Source organism: Scatophagus argus, chromosome 3 (assembly GCF_020382885.2).
Source record: "Scatophagus argus isolate fScaArg1 chromosome 3, fScaArg1.pri, whole genome shotgun sequence".
NCBI classification, from domain to species: domain Eukaryota; kingdom Metazoa; phylum Chordata; class Actinopteri; family Scatophagidae; genus Scatophagus; species Scatophagus argus.
Genome location: NC_058495.1, coordinates 13,243,523 through 13,263,141, shown reverse-complemented (window position 1 = coordinate 13,263,141; position 19,619 = coordinate 13,243,523). Strand labels below are relative to the sequence as shown.

The window sequence follows — 19,619 nt, the reverse complement described above, 5'->3', positions numbered from 1 at the left end:
GGACATGTTAGGGGAAATGGAGTGGGAATACACACCTCAGTGAGGCCATCTTTCCCTCACTGGGTGGAGGCTGCAGTTTCAAAGAGTTATCTAAGAGTCTCACCTGACACGGAGATCCTCATGGAAGCCTCCAGGGGTCGGTTGTTATCCAGGGCCTGGCTCAGCTGGATCTCCCCCGTGCTCTGGTTGAGTAGGACTAGGCTCAGCTCGTTGCCCACCTCGAAGCTGTAGTGGAGCTGATCCGAGACGTCGGGGTCATGCGCCGGGATGCGTCCGATCACTCCAGTGGGGAAGCTGCTCGATTTGTCAGTCACATAGTTGTTGAAGATGATCTGGAAGTTTTTGAGCACGGGCACGTTGTCGTTCTTGTCGACAAGTTTGATGTGGACCGTGGCGCGGCTGACCAGAGGGGCGGAGGTGGCCTGGACCACAATAACATACTCTGACCTTGTCTCATAGTCCAGATCTATCAATGCAGTCAGTTCTCCAGAGAAGATGTCCAGCTGGAACACCTCTGGGATGTTTCCCTCCACTATCTGGTACATAATCTGTGCATTACTGCCTTCATCTGGATCTGTAGCTGAAATATGTGCAACCACAAGCCCTATGGGGCTGTTTTCCTCCACCAAAATGTCAAACTCATCTTTCTCAAACACGGGGGGGTTATCATTCACGTCTAGGACTGTTACATGAATGTTTACTGGCGTTTTCAGAGCAGGAACACCTTTATCTACAGCAAAAGCCTGCAGGCTGTAAACGGGCACATTTTCCCTGTCTAATCTGCGCAGTGTGCGAACAATGCCAGAGGTGGATTCAATTATGAAATCTCCATCGCCATCCTCCCCACCCAGGAAGGTGTAGAAGACACGGCCATTGAGCCCAGAGTCTCTATCTGTGGCAGAAACCTGGACCACACTAGTGAACACCGGCACGTCCTCCATCACAGAGCCCACATAGTGGTCTCTGAGGAAGCGGGGGGAATTGTCGTTGACATCGTTCACCAGTATCTCCAGGTAGGTGGTATCAGACTTTTGTGGGATGCCATTATCCCGAGCAGTGATGGCTAACGTATAGGAAACCTGGTCCTCATAGTCCAGCTCCATCTGTGTGGTGACAGCTCCCGTGTCTGGGTCGATATCAAACTGAGGGATGCTGTCATCCATAAAGTAGGTGATGCGTGCATTCTCACCTGTATCTTCATCTGTGGCGCTTATTACCACAACAGTGGTGCCCACGGGCCTGTCCTCGTTGATGTTGACGGTATAATGTGAGCTCTGAAACACAGGCCGGTGTGTGTTAGCATCTGTGACGTTAACAAACACTTTGGCGGTGTCAACCCGTGTACCATCACTGGCAGTGACAGTGAGGACATACTGACGTTCTAGTTTGTAGTCTAAAGGCAGCGCCAGTGTGATGAGTCCCCCTCCACTCTGACTCGTGATGGAGAACCTGTTGCGGGTGTTTCCACTGGATATCTGATAGGTCACCACACTGTTGATGTCCTGGTCCACAGCTGACACAGTCACCACGCTGGTCCCCACGGCTGCATCCTCATTCAGTCGCATGTAATACGCCTTCTGAGTGAACTCCGGGTTGTTGTCGTTGACGTCTAGAATAGTCATGCTAATGCTGGCTGAGGAGGACATGACAGGGTAGCCGTGATCACGTGCCTCCACTCCAAAGTTGTAAAAATCTACACTCTCCCTGTCCAACTCGGCTGCCACTACAATCCACCCCGTGCTGTTGTTGATGCTGAAGGGGAAGTTTGGCGTGGTTTCAGTGAGACGATACTCCAGCCTGGAGTTGTCTCCAGAGTCTGCATCCACTGCTTGGATGTGGATGATGGAGTAGCCCAGTGGAACATTCTCCAGCACGGTGGCCTGGAATGGGGTGCTGACAAAAATGGGAGCATTGTCATTCACATCCAGCACCTGCACTGTAACCAGACCACTGATGTTGGACAGAGGAGGCCGCCCGCCATCCTGAGCTCTGATTCTTAGAGTGTATTCTTTGTTCGCCTCGTAATCCAGGTGACTCACCAAGTCCATTTTACCTGTCTGGGCGTCAATATAAAACTGTCCCCTTGTGTTTCCACTCATGATGCTGAAGTGAACAACAGCGTTGCTCCCTCTGTCCTGATCTGTAGCGGTGACCTGAAGGATCTCGGTGTTAGGGGTCATGTCCTCTGGCACCTGGACCACATAGCGTTTCTCACTGAACTGAGGAGCATTATCATTGTCATCCTCAACCACAATGTGAACAGTAGCCGTGGCGCTGCGGGGCCCGGGGTCACGACCTTGGTCATTGGCTTCAACTAACAGCATATAGGCTTCCACTTCCTCTCTGTCTACCAGACCTTTGGTGCGGATCACACCGGACCGCGAATCGATCTCAAACACATCATTGGAGCCGTTACCGTTGATGATACGGTAGAGGATGTTACCATTAGCAGGTGCGTCTCCATCTGTGGCTCTCACAGTTAACACCTCATAGCCTATTTCTAGATTCTCCCTGATGCTCTCCTTGTAGTCTTGCTGCTCAAACACAGGGTCATGATCATTGGTGTCACTGATTGTGATAGTGAGAGTGGCCATGGCTGTGCGTCGAGGCGTGCCATGGTCGACTGCGGTCACACGGAAAACATGGGTATCTTTGGTCTCCCGGTCCAGCACCTCTACTGTGGACACAGCACCGTTGGCGGGGTCCACAGCAAAGAGATTGTTGGAGCGGCTATCAAAGAGAGCCTCGATGAAATACTCCAGCCTGCCGGCCTCCCCCTCGTCCACATCTACAGCTTTCAAAACAACAACGGGAGTCCCAGCTGGCTTATTCTCTGCCACAGACACTTGATACATTGGAGGCTGAAACTGGGGGCTGCTGTTAATGCTTCTCCTCCTCCTCCTGCTCACAATCCCCGAATCAGACTGAGCTGCCTTTTCTAACAACTTTTCTAGGTGGCCCTGCCTGAAGGGGCCCTGACCCACACGCCAGTGGATGGAGACGGGCTTAACTTTAGCACTCAGTCCATTTCCTGTGAGTACGTCACAGAGCAGGTCCAGCTCCAAGAGCGTGTCCTGCCTCCAGCACCGCGTCTCAGATACAAACAAGTCGCCCTCAGAGAAGTAAAAGTCACGGCTGTTGGTGACTCTGCAGCGGATCGGGGCTCCTGGTAACAGACCCCCCACTGAAAATAAAGCAGAGCCTGCTTGGTGGCACTCTGAGCGGTGTTGGCTGCTGAACAAACTAAGGACCTCCATGTCCCACTGAGGTTTTCTCTTACGCGTGTTTGAACAGTTCCTACCGTGAACATGCACCTCGTACTGGCTGGTGAGGAGGTGCCTGTAGCCGGAGTTAGTGCAGTCAGCCACAGTGTACACGGTGAAGGGGTTGGAGCGCAGTGAGGGGCACTTTACAGAGTCCGAAACAAACACAACGCCTCCCGCCGCGTCGGAGTCCAGAAACCGCTCCGTGAATCTGGGAGCGAGTACCTGATCCAAAGTACACCGTGCGCCCCGCTGCACGCCGGCCACCACTGTCCTTGTCCCCGCATCCTCACTGATGTGAACGGTGTAACAGTGCGCCAGCGAAACGAGTTTACACCACCAGACAATCAACAACAAATCCCATTTAACGAAGTGCATCGCTCCTCACTTTGTGTTCAGCCGGGTTTCCGAGTGAGTCTTTTCACAGCTCTTTATTCCTTTAAACTTTCCGCCGATGAGTTTCCCTTTGTTGCAGAGGAGCCATGCTCTCAGAGGGAGCACTTCTCTCCGGTGGCTCCGGCAGATTTGAAGAGCTAAGCCCGCAGTAACCTTGGACGGAGCGGCTCACACACACTCATTCACGCACGCCGGCAACAACAGCAGCAGCAGCAGCAGCAGCAGCGACAGCTACACCTCCAGTCCGTCCGCCTAACTTCGCTTGAATGGGAAAAATGGCTCCTGCTCTCCCTGCGCCTTGAGGCTCCTCATTATCATAAACCTGCGTGCGTGTGCGTGTGTGTGTGTGTGAGAGAGAGAGAGAGAGAGAGAGAGAGAGAGAGGAAAACAGCTCTGTTAGGGGTCTGAGCACTTGACAGAACCCCCACCACTGGGGGTAAATGGTAACTTCCTAACTTCCTCATTTTTAAATAAAAAACAGTTTTTGTTAAATATAATTCACTACAGCATTGTATGAATGCTACTTACACAACCACAACTGACATTTGTGGTATTTCAGCTATACAGGCAGCGTTATCTTTAGTCTGGTTTTTGTTAAAGTGTTTGTTCATCTAAGAATAAAACACTTCAAGTTGCAAAGAGAGAGGGAGGGAGATTTTGGATATTATAAAGTGGTAGCACCTAACAACCTCAAGTCATTATTTAATCAGTAAAAAAAACATATATTTTATAGCCCATGAATCACTCATTTCCAAGAAGGGTCTCCATATTATGTGACAGAGTGTTATGCCACATAATCTTAACTCAGTCCACAATCAAACCACTTTGAATTCATTTGTGTTCACCAGTTGATTTTAGATCCAACAGCTGATGTGTTGTGCTGTTCTGTTTACCTGGCAGGTTTTGTTCATTGGAGATGTTCTCAATTTCACCCAGAACAAATAAATAAGATCAAAATAGAAATTTACACTGGTTCACAAGAGGCATGTCAGCCTAGACACTTTAACAGGCACCCTCCTTAGTTTAGTGTGTTGAGAAGCCATAACCAGAACAGCAAAATGCACTAGAACTGATGACAGACCAGTGAAATATTGAATAAAAAAACGTGGACCTCAGCTGATGTGCTGAATGCTACTGACACCTGGTGGACAGACTGGAGTCACACAGTTTCCACCAGCACAGTCATTCACGCTGCTCACTCATTGTTTCTCACCACAGCTCATGATCAGTATTTGCATTTCAAGAGATGCAAATGATCGTCATGCTGTGTTGCATGTACGAGGGGATGGGACTTTTCTTCAGTCCCTGATAACAACAAACCTTTCAGACAGTCTTCACACTCCACATCCAGTCCACAGGGTTAACCTGGTAGTTGTCAGTAATCACATAATCTTCACTATGGCATGGATTTGCATCGTTGTCTTGCATCAGATTTATTTTTTATTTTTTCTGTTTGTTTTTTTATTATTTATGGGGCAGTTTCAGGGCGTCATGACCATCATGGACTTACAGCTGAGGTCCATTCTCCATCCGTCAAAGAGGTAGAATTAGCTGCAGAAGTGGAACAAAACCTTCAGGGCCCCAAAAGAAAAATAAAAATATGTTGAATAAATTACAGTGATATGAGCGGCAGAGAAATGTGGCCAATTCCACAATTTAAAAATAAGAAGAAGAAAAGACAAAACTGTGAACAGACAGTTTTCTCTCAGTTTAGAAAAGTAGCACCACTATGTATAAAAATACAGATAAACTGTACAAGAGCACGGATTATGGAGGACATTATATACTGCTGGCTAGCCTGTGAACCAACACTATAAGTATTAGACTGTACTTGAGTAAATACTTCAGTAGGTGTATTTAGCTTTGTTCATTTCCACCATGGTCTGTTTCATAGTTTAACAAAATGCCAAAGTGTTGTTTTTCAGCTGTAAAAGTTAGCAGACATGAGCATGCTAACACGCTAAGACAGCAAACAGTGTAAACAGCACGTTAGCATTATTACTGTGTGTAGCCTGTTAGCATTACTATTCACCTCAGCTGCCAGAGCCACACAGCCAACATGACTGTAAATTGTTAGTCGGTCTTTTAGGCGTTTATAAGCAACATAAACATCCAATCTGTTAAATGCACACACTATGACATAGATAAGCAGATAAGAGCATTTTTAAGTGCTTAGGAATGCAGTCAACAACTAAAACTTCTCCTTTACAGGCATTTAGGTCAATACAAGTTTTTACTCGGCCATTCCCTATCTGTTAACTTCAGTCTCCACATAGCTAATGCAGTCTACAAATACACAAATAAACGCTTAAAACTGATCACATTACATTAGTGTTGTAAGCAATTTATTAAACGCTTACATACAGCTTATAAATGCTTAATAATGGTTACTCATAATGGCGTTTCTCCCGTGCAGTGTGAGCAATGGTAAAGTAGTTTTGTTATTTTACCCACTACCTGCACAGTGTGGCACATCAATAAGAAATGAATAACAATAATAAACAAGGAACAAGATCTTTGCTTTTTACTGTTTTTATTGTTGCTGGAGGCTCTAATACAATATGAATCATAAGCTTTACAAAATTAAAACAAAACAAAAATACAACAAAAGATTCCCCTCCAAAATGGAAACAAAGGTTTCCAATGTGACACAAAGACAAACTGTGACCCCCAACAAAGACAAAGTAGGTGAGGAGAGAGATAGAAAGAGAGAGAAGTTGGCGTAAGCAGAAGAGAGGGGGAGGCTATCTGTCATGTTATACACAGTGTAGGGGGTTGGGGTTGACGACGTGGGTGTAATCACCCAGTGATTATAACAGTCCATCCCCGTGTTTGATAAGTCTACATTTCCTCTCACTGCAGACCCATGCTCCCACACAGGCTCACATGCATGTGGACAGAAAGGAGAGTAAAGAGTAAAAACCTTCTAACACAAACCGAAAGCTGTCCTCATGTTGACACCGTTTACATTGCCTAGAATAATGACAGATATACACGGACAGTAATAATTTTATACAAATATATCATTGGGGTGTCACAGACGATAACAGGTGCAAGAAATAAAGTTGACGTCCATAATAATGACAGCCGCATCGAGCCTGCACCACCTACAGCACAGCCTGTGTCAGTTTCCTCATCACAGAAGAAAAGCGGGACCAAGATCGCTCATTTGAAACTGACGGAGGACACATCAGCTGTGACAACATCAGGGATTATTATTACGAGACCCTCACACTGTAAGATTATCATTAACCGTGGTAATACTATCATAATATTCATAACATGGGAGAGCAGATAGAGAGAGAAGAGGGGTGGAGAGAGACAGAGGAAGCACGAGTGAATGGCTTCATGGCAGATGAGATGCAATGAAAACAAAACCTGACAGAAAACAGAAAAAAAACCCAAAAAGCTAAGCATTTTCTCCTTTTTTGTTTTTCCACAAATAAGAGTGCAGCACTGAAACAGGCATGGAGGGAGAGACGTAAAGAAACAGAAAAGATGGCAGAGATGAGGCGAGACAGAGTGAGAGAGACAGAAGAAAGACAGTAGCATCTCTAGCTGTTATGTTTGCGTTTGAGTGCATCCATCAGGTCGACCCTCAGAGCCTCCTGCTTTGACTTGTCAGCCAGAGACTGAACACTCCTGTGTAGGGAGGGACACAAAGAGAGGAGAGACAATAAGTTTGTGTAACACTGAATACGGAAACAGTGAGAGCGAAGGGAAAAGTTCAAGAGAGAAGTGTATTAGTAATGCAGACATCAGAGTCCAATTCTCCTTCTCTGTGGAAAGAAGTTAGTGAGAAATGTGTATTATCACACATGAAATGCATCACACTGCACACATGAAACATACCAACTTCAGGCAAGTTAAACCAACAGTTATTTGTTAATAATGTGCTTCACCTGATTGCACTGTCTCATGACAGGGTTCACCAGCCTTTACATGCTGCACTTTGTTGAGCCATAAAGTTACTTCAAGGTAATAAAGATGGTAGAATAATAATAAATAAGAGATATTTTAACATGTACATATAAAACTAAAAGAAATCTTCAATCTGTTTGTTTGGGCTTAACAATAGAAGCAGGATCAATACTAAATCCTAGTCACATTTTTTTTTTTTAATTTCAATGCTGTCCTTTCAAACACACATTTCTAAAAAAAAAAAAAAAAAAAAAAAGCTTTCCTTTGATAGGATACAGTCAGAATAAACACACTATTTTATAAAACCTTATTAGGTTGACAAAGTGCTAAACATCAGGGGTGGTTGGTGGAATAACCTGACAAAGTTAGTGAGTCACTCCCTCACAGAGATCATCTGTTAGACTCAAACAAAACAGTCTTCAACTCCCTGAGGAGGATACAAACACATAAAGATTACAGTGAATGACTGACTCTGACTCTCTCTCTCTCTCTCTCTCTCACACACACACACACACACACACATCTGAGTCTGAACCTCACAAGCACTTTAAATTTTAAACACTTTAAAGTGTTTATCTGATTTGTATCATTTTCTAGTCCTACATAAAGTGACCCGTTTGAGCATACTTTAACTGCATAAACATCATCTCAGTGCAGGAGTCAATATAAGACAAATAACAGGAAACTGCACTATGAAAAGATATTTCATCAGCAGTGTCTCTATTGCACAGTTTGTCTGCAAGAGAGCACTGACAAGTTAACTTTTCAACTGCAAAATGTCTTGCTCAGTATAGTATAAGCAAATCTAAGGGCAAAAAACAACATGTTTTTGTTTTATTATTACATTATTTTTTATAATACTGAAATCTAGTATCCACATCGTCCATTAGTGTCACATGTAAATGTAGCAACTTCTTGTTAATGTATTTCATGCTGCTTTCTCACACTTATATTTGAAAGGTATGTTGCAGGTCATGCTAAACTATTCCAGATGATCAAAGTAGTTTAAATGCTTTAAAGAAACAAGCTAAATTAAAATAATATTAAAAATATTGTATTCATTTTCACACAAGGGTCACTCTGTTCATTATTTAAACGTTGCCTGCCCCCTTCAGGAGCACCATGGACAGAGCACCGAGCAACATTTCCCCTTGTTCATTTTCTACTTACCAGTACACACAACAAATACACATGTACACACACATGCACACACACTTGCCCATGCCAGGATGTACCTCTGACCCTAGTCAATGAAGATCTGACGCTGGGTGAGGACCTGCGACAGCTCCTTCTGGAGCTGCCGGTACTTTTGGTTATCAGGCAAAGACTCAATAGATCTGGAGCACAGAGGAGAAGCAGCAGGGGAGGAGAGGTGACAGAGAGTTTGACAGGAGGGCAGACGGTGAGAAGAATGGCAGCAGATATGTGAAATGAAAGGCAAAAACATGAGATCAACAGGAGAGAATGAAGAGAAGGATAGGGGAGGGAGGAGGTGAAGCGAATACAGGAAAAATGCAACTGAAAAGAGGGGCAGCAAAGGTAGAAAATATCAGACAAGAAATGAAACTAAAAGAGACCAGAGAAGTATCTGTTGAACAGTTCAACAGACAGCGACACAGAAGTGCACAAACTCTGCTCTCAGTAAGATCGGTAACACTGCAGACCCTGCTGACTGGAAGTGCTGTGAAAGCAGAGAGGAGGACAACTCATCTAATGTTACCTTAGGCCGTTGACGATATCCTTGGTCTTGCCAAAGTAGATTTCATTCAGTGTGGAGCGAATCTTGTTCTCCATATCCTGGAATGAGAAACAAGACATTGTTAACTTTTGCAGCACGATTCCTGCATCTTTGTCACAACAATTTTTCTTAGACTGTTGGTACACTGATTAGACACGGAGGTGTGTGAAGCATGCCAATACTGCAAGCTGAAGAATGAGCAACTACAGACTAATCTGTGATAAAGGAGAATGTAAATGAGCTGTCATTACTGTGGTGACATGCCACGTGTAAACCTGTGCAATAACATGCAATGTATGCAAAAGATTTAAACAGTTAAAAGACTTTTAACTGTTTAAGCCCAGTGTTAAGAGATGAGCAGGCAAAACAGGTATGTTGCTGTTTCTCATAAGCCCTATTAACACAAACATCATTTAGCTGGACTAATGATGGTGGCACTGCTACAGAGCACAACACAGTCTACATATAAAGTAACTATCAATGCTCTGTGAAATATAAGAAGAATCCTCTGTAGGAGGTCTGTTCTTGAGAAATGAGACATTGCAGTCATTTTACTGCTTTAGGTGAGCAGTTAAAATGTTTAACAGAGTAGCATATTAGCAGTCATACTGACTTCGACAAGGCGGCCGATGTTGGCGATGTGGGGTGAGGACTCTCCAACTGTTTCATCTTTTTCCATCTGTGAAACGATAAAGCAAAGTGAGTTCACAGATGGCAACAGAAAGGCTGGACGCATCAGCAGCGGTCTTCTGTTCAGTTCAACACCGTACCTGTCTTGTAAGGCTGCCACCCAGGTTCATGGTACCGGAGCCGCTCTTGGTTGTCTGGAGCCACAGCATGACGGTGGAGGTGAGTTTATAGTGAGCAGCACGACCGCTGGACTTCTCCTGCTCACACAGAAGGCACCAAGAAGTGAGACAGCACTCCAAACTAAACTGCAGTTTTTATAAGGTTTATACCGTGTCACTGTCTAGCAGGATTGGTTCATCTCCTAAACGTCACCTGCAAACATCACTGACACTTCCTTGTTACATAAGCGAAATAAATCGTTTTCAAGTCTTTTTCCTTTTACGATTCGCAATATGAAACCCCTTTGGCTATTTGTAACTGTACAAAAGATAAAAAAAGAAAATAAAAAGACTGGACAGGAACATGTTCAAATGTCAACCTGTTTCATCTCAGCTGATTCTCACCTGCACCTCCACCACATGGATGGAGTCCCAGCACCCTTTAATCTTCTTGGATCCATCCCCGGCCTTCTTGATGAGAATAACTCCAGCGAAGCCATGATCTAAGTCCCAGAGGTACACAGAGGACACGCCACCCTCAAAGTACCTGACAAACACAGATAACAGAGGTCACAAGAGGGCGACACCCAACGTTTATTAAAAACTCCCATTGAGATTGCTTGGCCGGTGCTCACAGGTCTCTGTACTGGTCAAAGGCGTTATTGGCTTCCACCTCAAGTTTCCTCAGGCGAGCTGAAGGCATGGCACCGTCTTCAATGGGCGGGTCATACTTATTACTCCATGGGGATCTGATGGATTGAAGAGGATGACAGAACTGAACAGACAGAAGTGTTGCATAATGTATTTAAATGCATGTTTAGAAAACCCATGATCCATCCTCTAAACTGGCTGGTAACCTCTTTGAAAATGAAAATAAATAAATAAAATAATTCCTCTGATATATCACATTTTTAGTTTTGTCTCTAAGCCTTGTCCCTCATATTTTCCCCCAATAAGAAACAGAGTAACATGGCTGACTTCATCTGTATGTCAAAGTAAAGGGTGTTTGTCACGCAGACATTGGATTCTTGTACGTTAATGTTCCTTATGGGCAGGACATCACATGGACATCACTTGAGTATTTTCAAATGTTTTGCCATTGAAACATAAGCTAATGAGCATAGGGAGCTCAATCTTACGAGGTCTGACCTTGGAAGACTGCTGCTCTTGACATTTACACAGGTGTGTTGACATGAAAAAGGAGCTGGGGTTGAAGCGCTCTCCCTTTTTTTTTACTCTGTACGTAAGTATTTCTGTCACATTTCCTTTGAATAACCTGCTATAGCACTACAAATGTTATCCAGGAGAGACTGTCTGAAAATGTGCACTGTTATCACATCTCCTGTCTCTCTATGACAGCTGGCTTTTCACTCTGCCCTCCAGTGCGATCAGCTGAACAACTATAAACACACATGATTTCCCATAAGATCACACAAACAGCTAAAGAGTGTGTCCCAAAATGCTTTGAAATACGAATTTGCACCCAGACTTCATCAACAGCGTTGATTTGTGTTAGAAATAAGTCTCAGTACCTGATTTTAGTATAAAATACCAATAAAATGGGAGTTTCTAAGTTTCAGGAAATTTGTGGATATTTTGTGTCTTTTGCTCTGATAATCTGACTTTATTATCTGATCATTCAAATACAGCTAAACCTTTTGTTTCACTCACTGTGGCCTATTTTTGCAATGACAGATGACCTCATATGTAATGTATATATATAATGTAGTTAATATTCCTTGTCCATGACTGCAGTGCAGTGATATGAACTCGACCTGTAGGAGTCGCCGTCTCGGTTGTAATCACAGAGCAGATAGTCTTTTCCCACCACCTTATCCCGGGCAATCTTCAGGGGCTGGTCCACAGAGGAGAGGAGGTCCTCACACAGACTGGGCACCTGGACGAAACCCAGAGAGAAGAAGCCCAAACATGAACGGTTTCTACAGCACAGATATCTTAGTAGTTTCAGGGGGTAACATAACACATCGCAACTTCTCAGTCACCTGATTTAAAGTGCTCTTTTTGACTTAAGTGAAAGCAAGAAGTGTAAGAACAAGCCCCTTTTGTGCAGTCAGACTTCCCATAACAGATGCCAACTGAAAAAAAACTTGTGGGGTTGTGGGGGTACAGCACAGACGGCAAAAACAAAAGTAGCCTTGTATTTTAAGCTAAAAAATACACTTAAAATTGCTGTCTCACATTTCAGATTCACTCAATAAGCAGAGGTTACTGAGTGAAGCTGGAATAAAATATCAGTGGGTAACATGATATCTACAAGATAAGGGGGTACAAATTACTTGTCACAGACTGACATGGACGCCCCTCTCTAGGTCCTCCTGCACAGACACAAAGGAGGCCCAGTTTTCCTGAACAAGCCCACACGCCCTCAAACTCACACACACCTGGCAGCTTTAGTCTGAGATAAGACAATGAAGGAGTAAGAGGCGTGGGAAGAATGTTGCAGGGCAGTTCAGGGAGATGTGGGACAAACAGGAAAGAAAGAGGTGATTTCAGGTGATTCTGAATTGCCAGGGAAACTCTGAGCTGGTGGAGACAAAAAGTTCCAGGCAGCGGAGGTGACTGACAGCTGCGATAATCATCACTAACAACCAGACACAGTGAAATGGGTGAGGAGAGAGCCGATGCACGGGGGGAGAGAGGTTAAAGGTGAGGGTAGAGGAAGGTGAGCAGGTGGGGGTCTGGCTGGAAAGGAACGCATACACCCACAAAATAAGGTGCCACGGAAACACTGGTAAAAAGTGTGATTTGATTTGTGTCTGATTTAGCTTAATTTGTAGGACTCGGCTGATCATATTTTCTGAATAAGTCTAACAGAAAACTGTGGCAAGGAACCAAATAATTGATATACAGGCAGCACTTAAAGTTGTTCAAATGTTGTGCTGAGAATTGAGGGAAAAAAGCTTCACTTCCACACGGTGCACAAAAATAACTAATGTTAAATGCTGAAAATAGCTACAGTTACTCAGACCATGCAGTGATGTGCAGCAACTGTTACACTTGCATAGTATGGAACAACAAACACTGAAACACCAGTGAAACCACAGATGCCTGCCTGCCTGCCTGCCTACACACACACACACACTTCATTTGCTACCAAACACAGTATAGAGCTGCTGAAAAAAAAACAGGTCACAAAACACACTTTCACAACATATTAGTATGTAAACATTTTTAGTTTTATGACTTGATATTTTCCTTTCAGCAATAAAGTGATCAAACATGAGTACAAAAACTTCAAATTGAGTTTTTCCATCAGCTGTTCACAAGGTCATACTACAGAGACACTGGCTGCCTTGGAAACACACACAGAATTTCATTTATATGCATTTTAAAATGCTCCTCTCTGTGTATGCTTGACCTTTAAAGATATCTGACAGGATAAAGAGATAAAGACACTAACTCACCAGGTCAATGAGGTCACTGAGGTTCTTCTCGATCTGCTGAGGAGGCAGACGCCTCATCAGGTCCAGGGCACAGTCCAGCTGCTGGTCATTCTGAAACATAAACAACCAGCAGGGACAACACTTAGTACTGTGGCGTCAGATTAAAGTTCATTAAGTATCAGTTTAAAGCTTCACAGCACTGCAGCTTTCCTCCAGTCATATACGGTCTGTTACTGCATACTGGCATGTTGCTGAAGGTTTGGGGCATCTCAGTGTGTCTGAGCTTGTCTCAATTCACAATTTAACAATTTAAGATTTTATTTTTTTTTTAGCAATCACGAAACAAAAATGAATGATGACAATGCAAGACCAATTACAGCACACTGCTCAAAAAAATACCAAATAACAATAAGTCATCTGTCAGGCAACATAACTGAAAAGTTAAAAGTTAGAAATATGAGGAAAAAAATCTCAAAATACTAGAAACAAAAAAATAATTACAAAGAGAAAAATAGTGATGCAGTATTAAAAGGAAATTTTTAAAAAACACCATGTCTTTGTTAATAAATGCAGATAACATGATAAAAAAACCCTTCTGTAATGTAAAAAGGTCAAATGCTGATTATTCTGTAAATGATTAAACTTGTTAAACTTGGCTGTGTTTTGTACTGACACAAAAATACCTTTAAACTAAATGCAAAGTGACACTATTATTTTGTGCTGTGTTTCCCACTACACTGAGGCAGAAAGCCAGCAGATACAGCTGTAAGTACTGCAAGATGACAATATTAACCTCTCCATTATGATTACAAATAAGCATAAAGTGGATCGATATTTAAGAGGACTCCCACTGTCTGAAAACAGTCGCTCTTGACCAACGGCGCAGAAAAATCTTTGCAGATGTGCCACATCTCTAATCTCCTGCTGTTGACTGACAAGTTCACTGATACTTCAGTACTTCCTCTTTGTGTTGTTAGCTCTTTACTGTCACCTGGAAAACAGCTTTTGTACTTAGAAGGCACTCATTTGATTTGACTCAGAATGTCGAAATTATCTTCGGATATTGGAATAATATTTCACATCACAGATGTGGATTAAGTACCACCACAAAAGCACATCAAGAAGGGATCTCTTAACGGACAGACAGACTTGAAAAGTCCCACTACCCTAATGAAGACCTTACTAAACAGCATAATGTTTAAAGTTGAATAGACTCAATAATTTAAAGCAGGCTCACTTTAATTGTGCACTGGTAGGTGTAAAATTTAACAAAATATATACATATATATATATACAACTACTGAGCATTCACTTCTCTAAAACAGCACGGTGATAAAGGCCTGTTACATTCTGTATGAGGGTATGAGAGGAACTGTTGTGCAGGGAATATTCACACCCTTGCTGGCAAACACTGCTCACTCAGTGTGAGATTACAGATACAAAATTTCCTCCTCAGCAGACTCAACAGCACTCATGATTTGTCATGTGAGAATTTACAAAGCAAAAAAATCTGCTAGATAAATTTATATTTGGATCCCAAAAGGTATGAACAAACTGAACCATAAAGCATATGAGACTGTTCTGTTGGTAAATTTTCTAACATGTATCATGCCTGACCGTATCCAAATCAGTGATGTCAGTGCAGATACTGTCCTTCAGCTGTCAAAGGATGTGCTTTCATTTGGCTGTGGCAGTGTGACAGGGGCGGGGAAACCACAGGTGGGGCATCAGACAGCAGATAATGTTGAATTATTATCAAATGATCATGCAATAGCAGCAGCTACACTAGCTATCAAGGCAGAGCTGAAACGATTACGCAATGAATTAATCGATTAATCGATTAGTTGATGGACAGAAATTTCATTGTAGCAATTTTTAAAACAACACTACCAAAATTCTCCCATTCAAGCCTCTAAAATGTATGGATTTTCTGCTCTTTTGTTTCTTACATGACAGAAAATGTGACATTGTGTTATTTTCATTGTTTTATTAGTTTTTTTTTGACTGAACAATTACTTGACTAATCGTGAGAATAATCAGCACGCTAATTGATAATGTAAATAATCATTAGCTATTGCTTTAGTGGCATTTTATGAGGATGAGTTCAGATGAATTACAGACAGGTAAATGTCAGGTGCATCACATATATTGCTGAGTTCAAACTTAAATTAGGCGTAAAGGCCCAATCACTTCACACACTTTGCGTTTACCAGATAATATCAGCAAAACAATTCTAACAATAAGCACAAGGTAGATGTTAACAATGAAGATAGTAATGCTGGCAGGGCAGTCCTGCAACTTCACATGAATATTGCACTGTAACATTACAGCAAACATAATGAACCGATAGCACTACACAAGGAAACATATCTGTGGTAGGCCTATTCCATGTGCACCAATTGTTTTATTCTTCCTGGAGGTGTGCCTTACCATGAAGGAGGTCCACCATGAGACGCAAAGGCTGTCAATCTCAAAGACAACCAATAACAACATTACATATTATTCACGTTGGATTCCCCTAAAGCAGTGATTGTCAGCTGGTGGCCACGCACAACATCCGACCCACCAAAGCTTCCTATCTGGTCCACAAAACATTTCCAGTGGAAGAAGCCCAGTCCATCCTGAGGAGGGTCATCTGGTAGCTTGGCAACAGGCCAAAAAGTCTTTAATTCATAATTCACCCAATCTACAGAATGAGATTATTCTCCAAATCTACAGTCTCTACTCCACGGACCCACTATCAAGCCACCCATGCCCCAGACATCCCCTGAAGCTGACAGTGCACCGGTCAGACTACAGGAGGGAACTGATTTGTTCAGAGTACACTTTGGTTGGCCAACTGATGTACTGATTGTCAAACTAATATTTTTGTTAGCTTCCTGAGATCCGAAAGTGGAGTTTTGTTGAGATAAAGACTCATCTATTCATTGAACTGTGGGTTTGGTATTGAGTACCCACTGCCTCCTTACATAAATTTGAGAGCATGTTTTAGTATTAATCTAGTTTTCATCAGGGATTTCCTATATACTGTACTTTTTATGAGTCTGTTCATACTGATACAAGCTAACAAGAATAACATTAAGTCTGTAAGACAGTGAAAACATTAAACAATATTAGGCTAATTAGGCCAAAATATTTGTTTTCCATTTTTTTTTAATTAATGCCAGCCCTCCCACAGTTTGCTTAGAAACAGGTAAAACATGTCCAACTGGTGACTGTCAAACTAACCTCAGCCTGGGTCTGAAATGCGGTGCAGTGTTTACTTGTCTTCTTCATACATCAGTATCTAGACGTGTCTGATTGGGCTGTCGCTACTTTTCTGAAGTTGCAAAAACAAAAGGTTTTCTTTTTTTCCTCTCACAAATTAAGATCTCCAAAGCAAATGTACAATGTGATCAATCAATACACCCACTAAGCTGAATGAAACAGATCCTGACACATTTCAGCTCTGTATCAATGTAGATAAGGGTTAGGTGCTCTTTATTTGAGGTGAGAGAAGTTTAAATCCACAATTTAAATATTAAATTTTTCAGCAAGAATGAAACGCTGAAGAAACTAAAGGTAGTTTTTGTAAAATAGTAAGGAACACTATAAACACCCAAACCTGCACTGTCATCACAGTCCAGTCTACATCCAATGACCCCAAAAGTCAATGCAGAGTCTTCAATACAGCCTGAGACTCACTGAAGCCATTTCCTTTTTAGGTTACACGTTCGAGTTGTTTACAGAGGCATGTTTTCTTATGTACTTACTCAGTATATGTTTGAAAATGTGGTTAATGTTCCCAATAAATTACAGATTATGAAGCAGCATGTTTTATAAATACTACAGATGAACCTGTTGTGTTCAGTAGGTAATATTCAGTTACCTGTCACAGTTTTCCTGTCACAGTATCTTTGCTGTGCAGAAGTTTTAGGATAAATTAAACACAAAACACAAAATCATCCCTTATCTTTAAGCCAGCAGGCCAATTAAGCCTAAATGAAGAACTTGTTCATGATGACAGCCATAAAAGACACAGAACAGACAAGAGTGCATAGCATAGCCTTCCCCCAAGGGGTTTCTCTCCCTTATATTTGCACTAAGCAGCGGCATATTAGTGAGTAGGGGAGGACAGACTAGCCACAACATGAAACTCTGGGGAATGTGTGGAAAGATGTAGGTAGGTGTGTAATAGTAGAGGGACAAAACCTGTTTCTCAAACTGGCCAGAATCAGTTTTCATCTGGGCAGATAGTGCCAACAAGGTGACAATACATTGACCTAGATCTTGCTGAGACACCAGAAAAAAATAATTTCATCATAGCTCTGGTAATTTCAAATGTTACAATGCCTGAATTTACTTCAACATCAACGCAATTTATCAATCAATACAATTGTTAATATTAGTATGAATGCCTAGGAGGAAAAAGTCAGTTTAACATAGTAAGTGCACTAATGTCTAGCACTGACACAGGTAAACCGAAAATATGCTTACAAAGAACAGATTTGAAACACTACCTCATTATTTGAGTGTTTTGCCTATTTATTTCACCTCCCTTTTTGGATGTCAGCAAAAGCATCCATCCACATCTCTGGAGTAACTCCCCCTCAGTGCATTAACCTAACAGAATACACTCATGCAGCTGCCAGCTGGTCAAAGAACAATGGCACGTTATAAAGTAGAGAACCCTCTTTCCATAAACATTTTCCTTAAGGGTGACCCTGAACAAAAAGTTTCTAGGCAATGTCTCCCATGCCATTTCCCCTCCTCTGAGTTACTTTATGCTTGTTTTAAAATCTTTCTCAGCTGATGAATCAGTCTGCTCCATCGGACACCTGCACTCCTTGACTCTGTGTTTAGCAGTGCTCCTGTCTCTGTGTAAACACTATCTCAGACCAACAACCCCTGGGGTCAGGGGAGAGTGGTGAGGCTGAGCCAGCAGGATGGATGAGGTGAGGCTGAGGAGTGTGGGCGCCTGTGGAGAAAAACCAGCTGTTCTTCCCAACTCAGGCAAAAGACAATTTAGATCATGTGGAAGTTCTACAAAAACACACTTTTAACAGTGTAAATGCACATGATAATTTGCTTAAAGCATAATTGTTAAAGTCCAGTACTAGTTTTTGTGAAGCATAAATACATGAGCAATTACAGTGATGCTGCTGCTATATAAGCTGAAGCGGCAAGACAAGGTTCAAAAACAAAAAATAAGTAAATAACAACTGCTGGTACGCTTTGTGTGGATTGTCAGAGCTCATTATTTTCCAGAGAAAACGTAAAGTCGCGATCAAACTCGCAAGACAGGAAAAACTTAGCAGAGAAGGCTGACAGCTTGTCATGGTAAGGAATAGGAGGAGCAAGTAGTCTTATTTTAGCTACAGGCAACCCGGCGCTTGACTATTTTAGCCAGCGAGTCCGTGTGTAGTGCACAACTTCGTGTGTGTGTGTGTGTGTGTGTGTGTGTGTGTGTTTGAGTGTGTGTTATATTAGGACTCCTCACTAACACCATTCACGAACTTGTGTCAAATCCAAAACATCCTGTACTAAGTTTATGCCTACGGGGCATTTAGCTTGGCTAACAGCTAGCGATTAGCCGACTAGATGGGATAAACAGCTGCTAGCTTAGCCACTAAGCTAATTCATTTGTATCCAGTAAGCAGAACTTTTGCAAACACTGCAAGTTGGACATGCATCGGTGATTAATACACAGGGACCACCGCTGCTGCTCTCATGTTACCATCCTGTACCCCCCCGCTAGCGTTAGCCTAGCTTAGCACCTCTAGCAGTGAACGCTTAATTAGCGGTAGCCAAGAGCCCCACCAAAACCCTGATATCCCGTCCCCAACTCTCCCACCAGCTCTACCGCGGCCCTTACCATGTCTGCGGCGGTCTGTGGCGTTCTCAGCGGGGAAGGGGAGCACGATTTAACCGATGACTGTACACCGTAGCTTTACTGTGCTTTAACAAGTCGCTTCGCTCGTCTCTTGTTATTTTTTGGTTAAGATGTTTAGTTCGCCTCTCCCTCACTGAACCCAGCCCTGTCAGCGAAATTCACTTCCTCAACCGGGCTACAGGAAGGAGGCTGCAACGAGAAAACAGGCCCCGGTAACATGTCCGGGTCACCGGGCTT

General features: G+C 42.8%; 2 protein-coding genes across 7 annotated transcripts in view; both read right to left on the bottom strand.

Moving 5' to 3' along the window:
* celsr2 (cadherin, EGF LAG seven-pass G-type receptor 2) overlaps positions 1-3,980 on the bottom strand; it is a 58,372-nt gene extending 54,392 nt beyond the window's left edge. For all 4 annotated transcript variants that reach the window (XM_046383711.1, XM_046383712.1, XM_046383713.1 and 1 more), the window contains exon 1: positions 104-3,980. In XM_046383711.1, coding sequence (XP_046239667.1) covers positions 104-3,641 — 3,538 coding nt within the window. In that variant the 5' untranslated portion in view covers positions 3,642-3,980. The remainder of the gene's footprint in view (positions 1-103) is intronic.
* Positions 3,981-6,175: 2,195 nt separating this feature from the next.
* Positions 6,176-19,598, bottom strand: capzb (capping actin protein of muscle Z-line subunit beta). 3 transcript variants are annotated; one of them, XM_046383763.1, is made up of 10 exons: positions 19,365-19,598; positions 13,532-13,621; positions 11,882-12,003; positions 10,742-10,855; positions 10,512-10,653; positions 10,089-10,205; positions 9,932-9,997; positions 9,301-9,377; positions 8,816-8,917; positions 6,176-7,301 (listed from the first exon to the last, which is right to left on the bottom strand). In XM_046383763.1, the coding sequence occupies exons 1-9, from the start codon at positions 19,365-19,367 to the stop codon at positions 8,824-8,826; spliced, it is 825 nt and encodes a 274-aa protein (XP_046239719.1). In that variant the 5' UTR covers positions 19,368-19,598; the 3' UTR covers positions 6,176-7,301; positions 8,816-8,823. The 3 variants fall into 3 exon arrangements, with proteins under 3 accessions (XP_046239719.1, XP_046239717.1, XP_046239718.1); XM_046383761.1 differs by lacking the exon at positions 19,365-19,598 and having other exon boundaries at positions 13,532-13,630; XM_046383762.1 differs by lacking the exons at positions 8,816-8,917; positions 19,365-19,598 and having other exon boundaries at positions 13,532-13,630.
* Positions 19,599-19,619: the final 21 nt, after the last annotated feature.

Bases quoted from the DNA above. Each gene is read 5' to 3' on its own strand.
- capzb (XM_046383761.1), bottom strand. From the start codon at position 13,630: ATGTTTCAGAATGACCAGCAGCTGGACTGTGCCCTGGACCTGATGAGG. The intron at 10,654-10,741 runs GTGAGCACCGGC...TGTGTTTGTCAG, and splicing joins TTTGACCAGTACAGAGACCT to GTACTTTGAGGGTGGCGTGT. The intron at 9,378-9,931 runs GTCAGTATGACT...TTCTCATTCCAG, and splicing joins ACATCGGCCGCCTTGTCGAA to GATATGGAGAACAAGATTCG.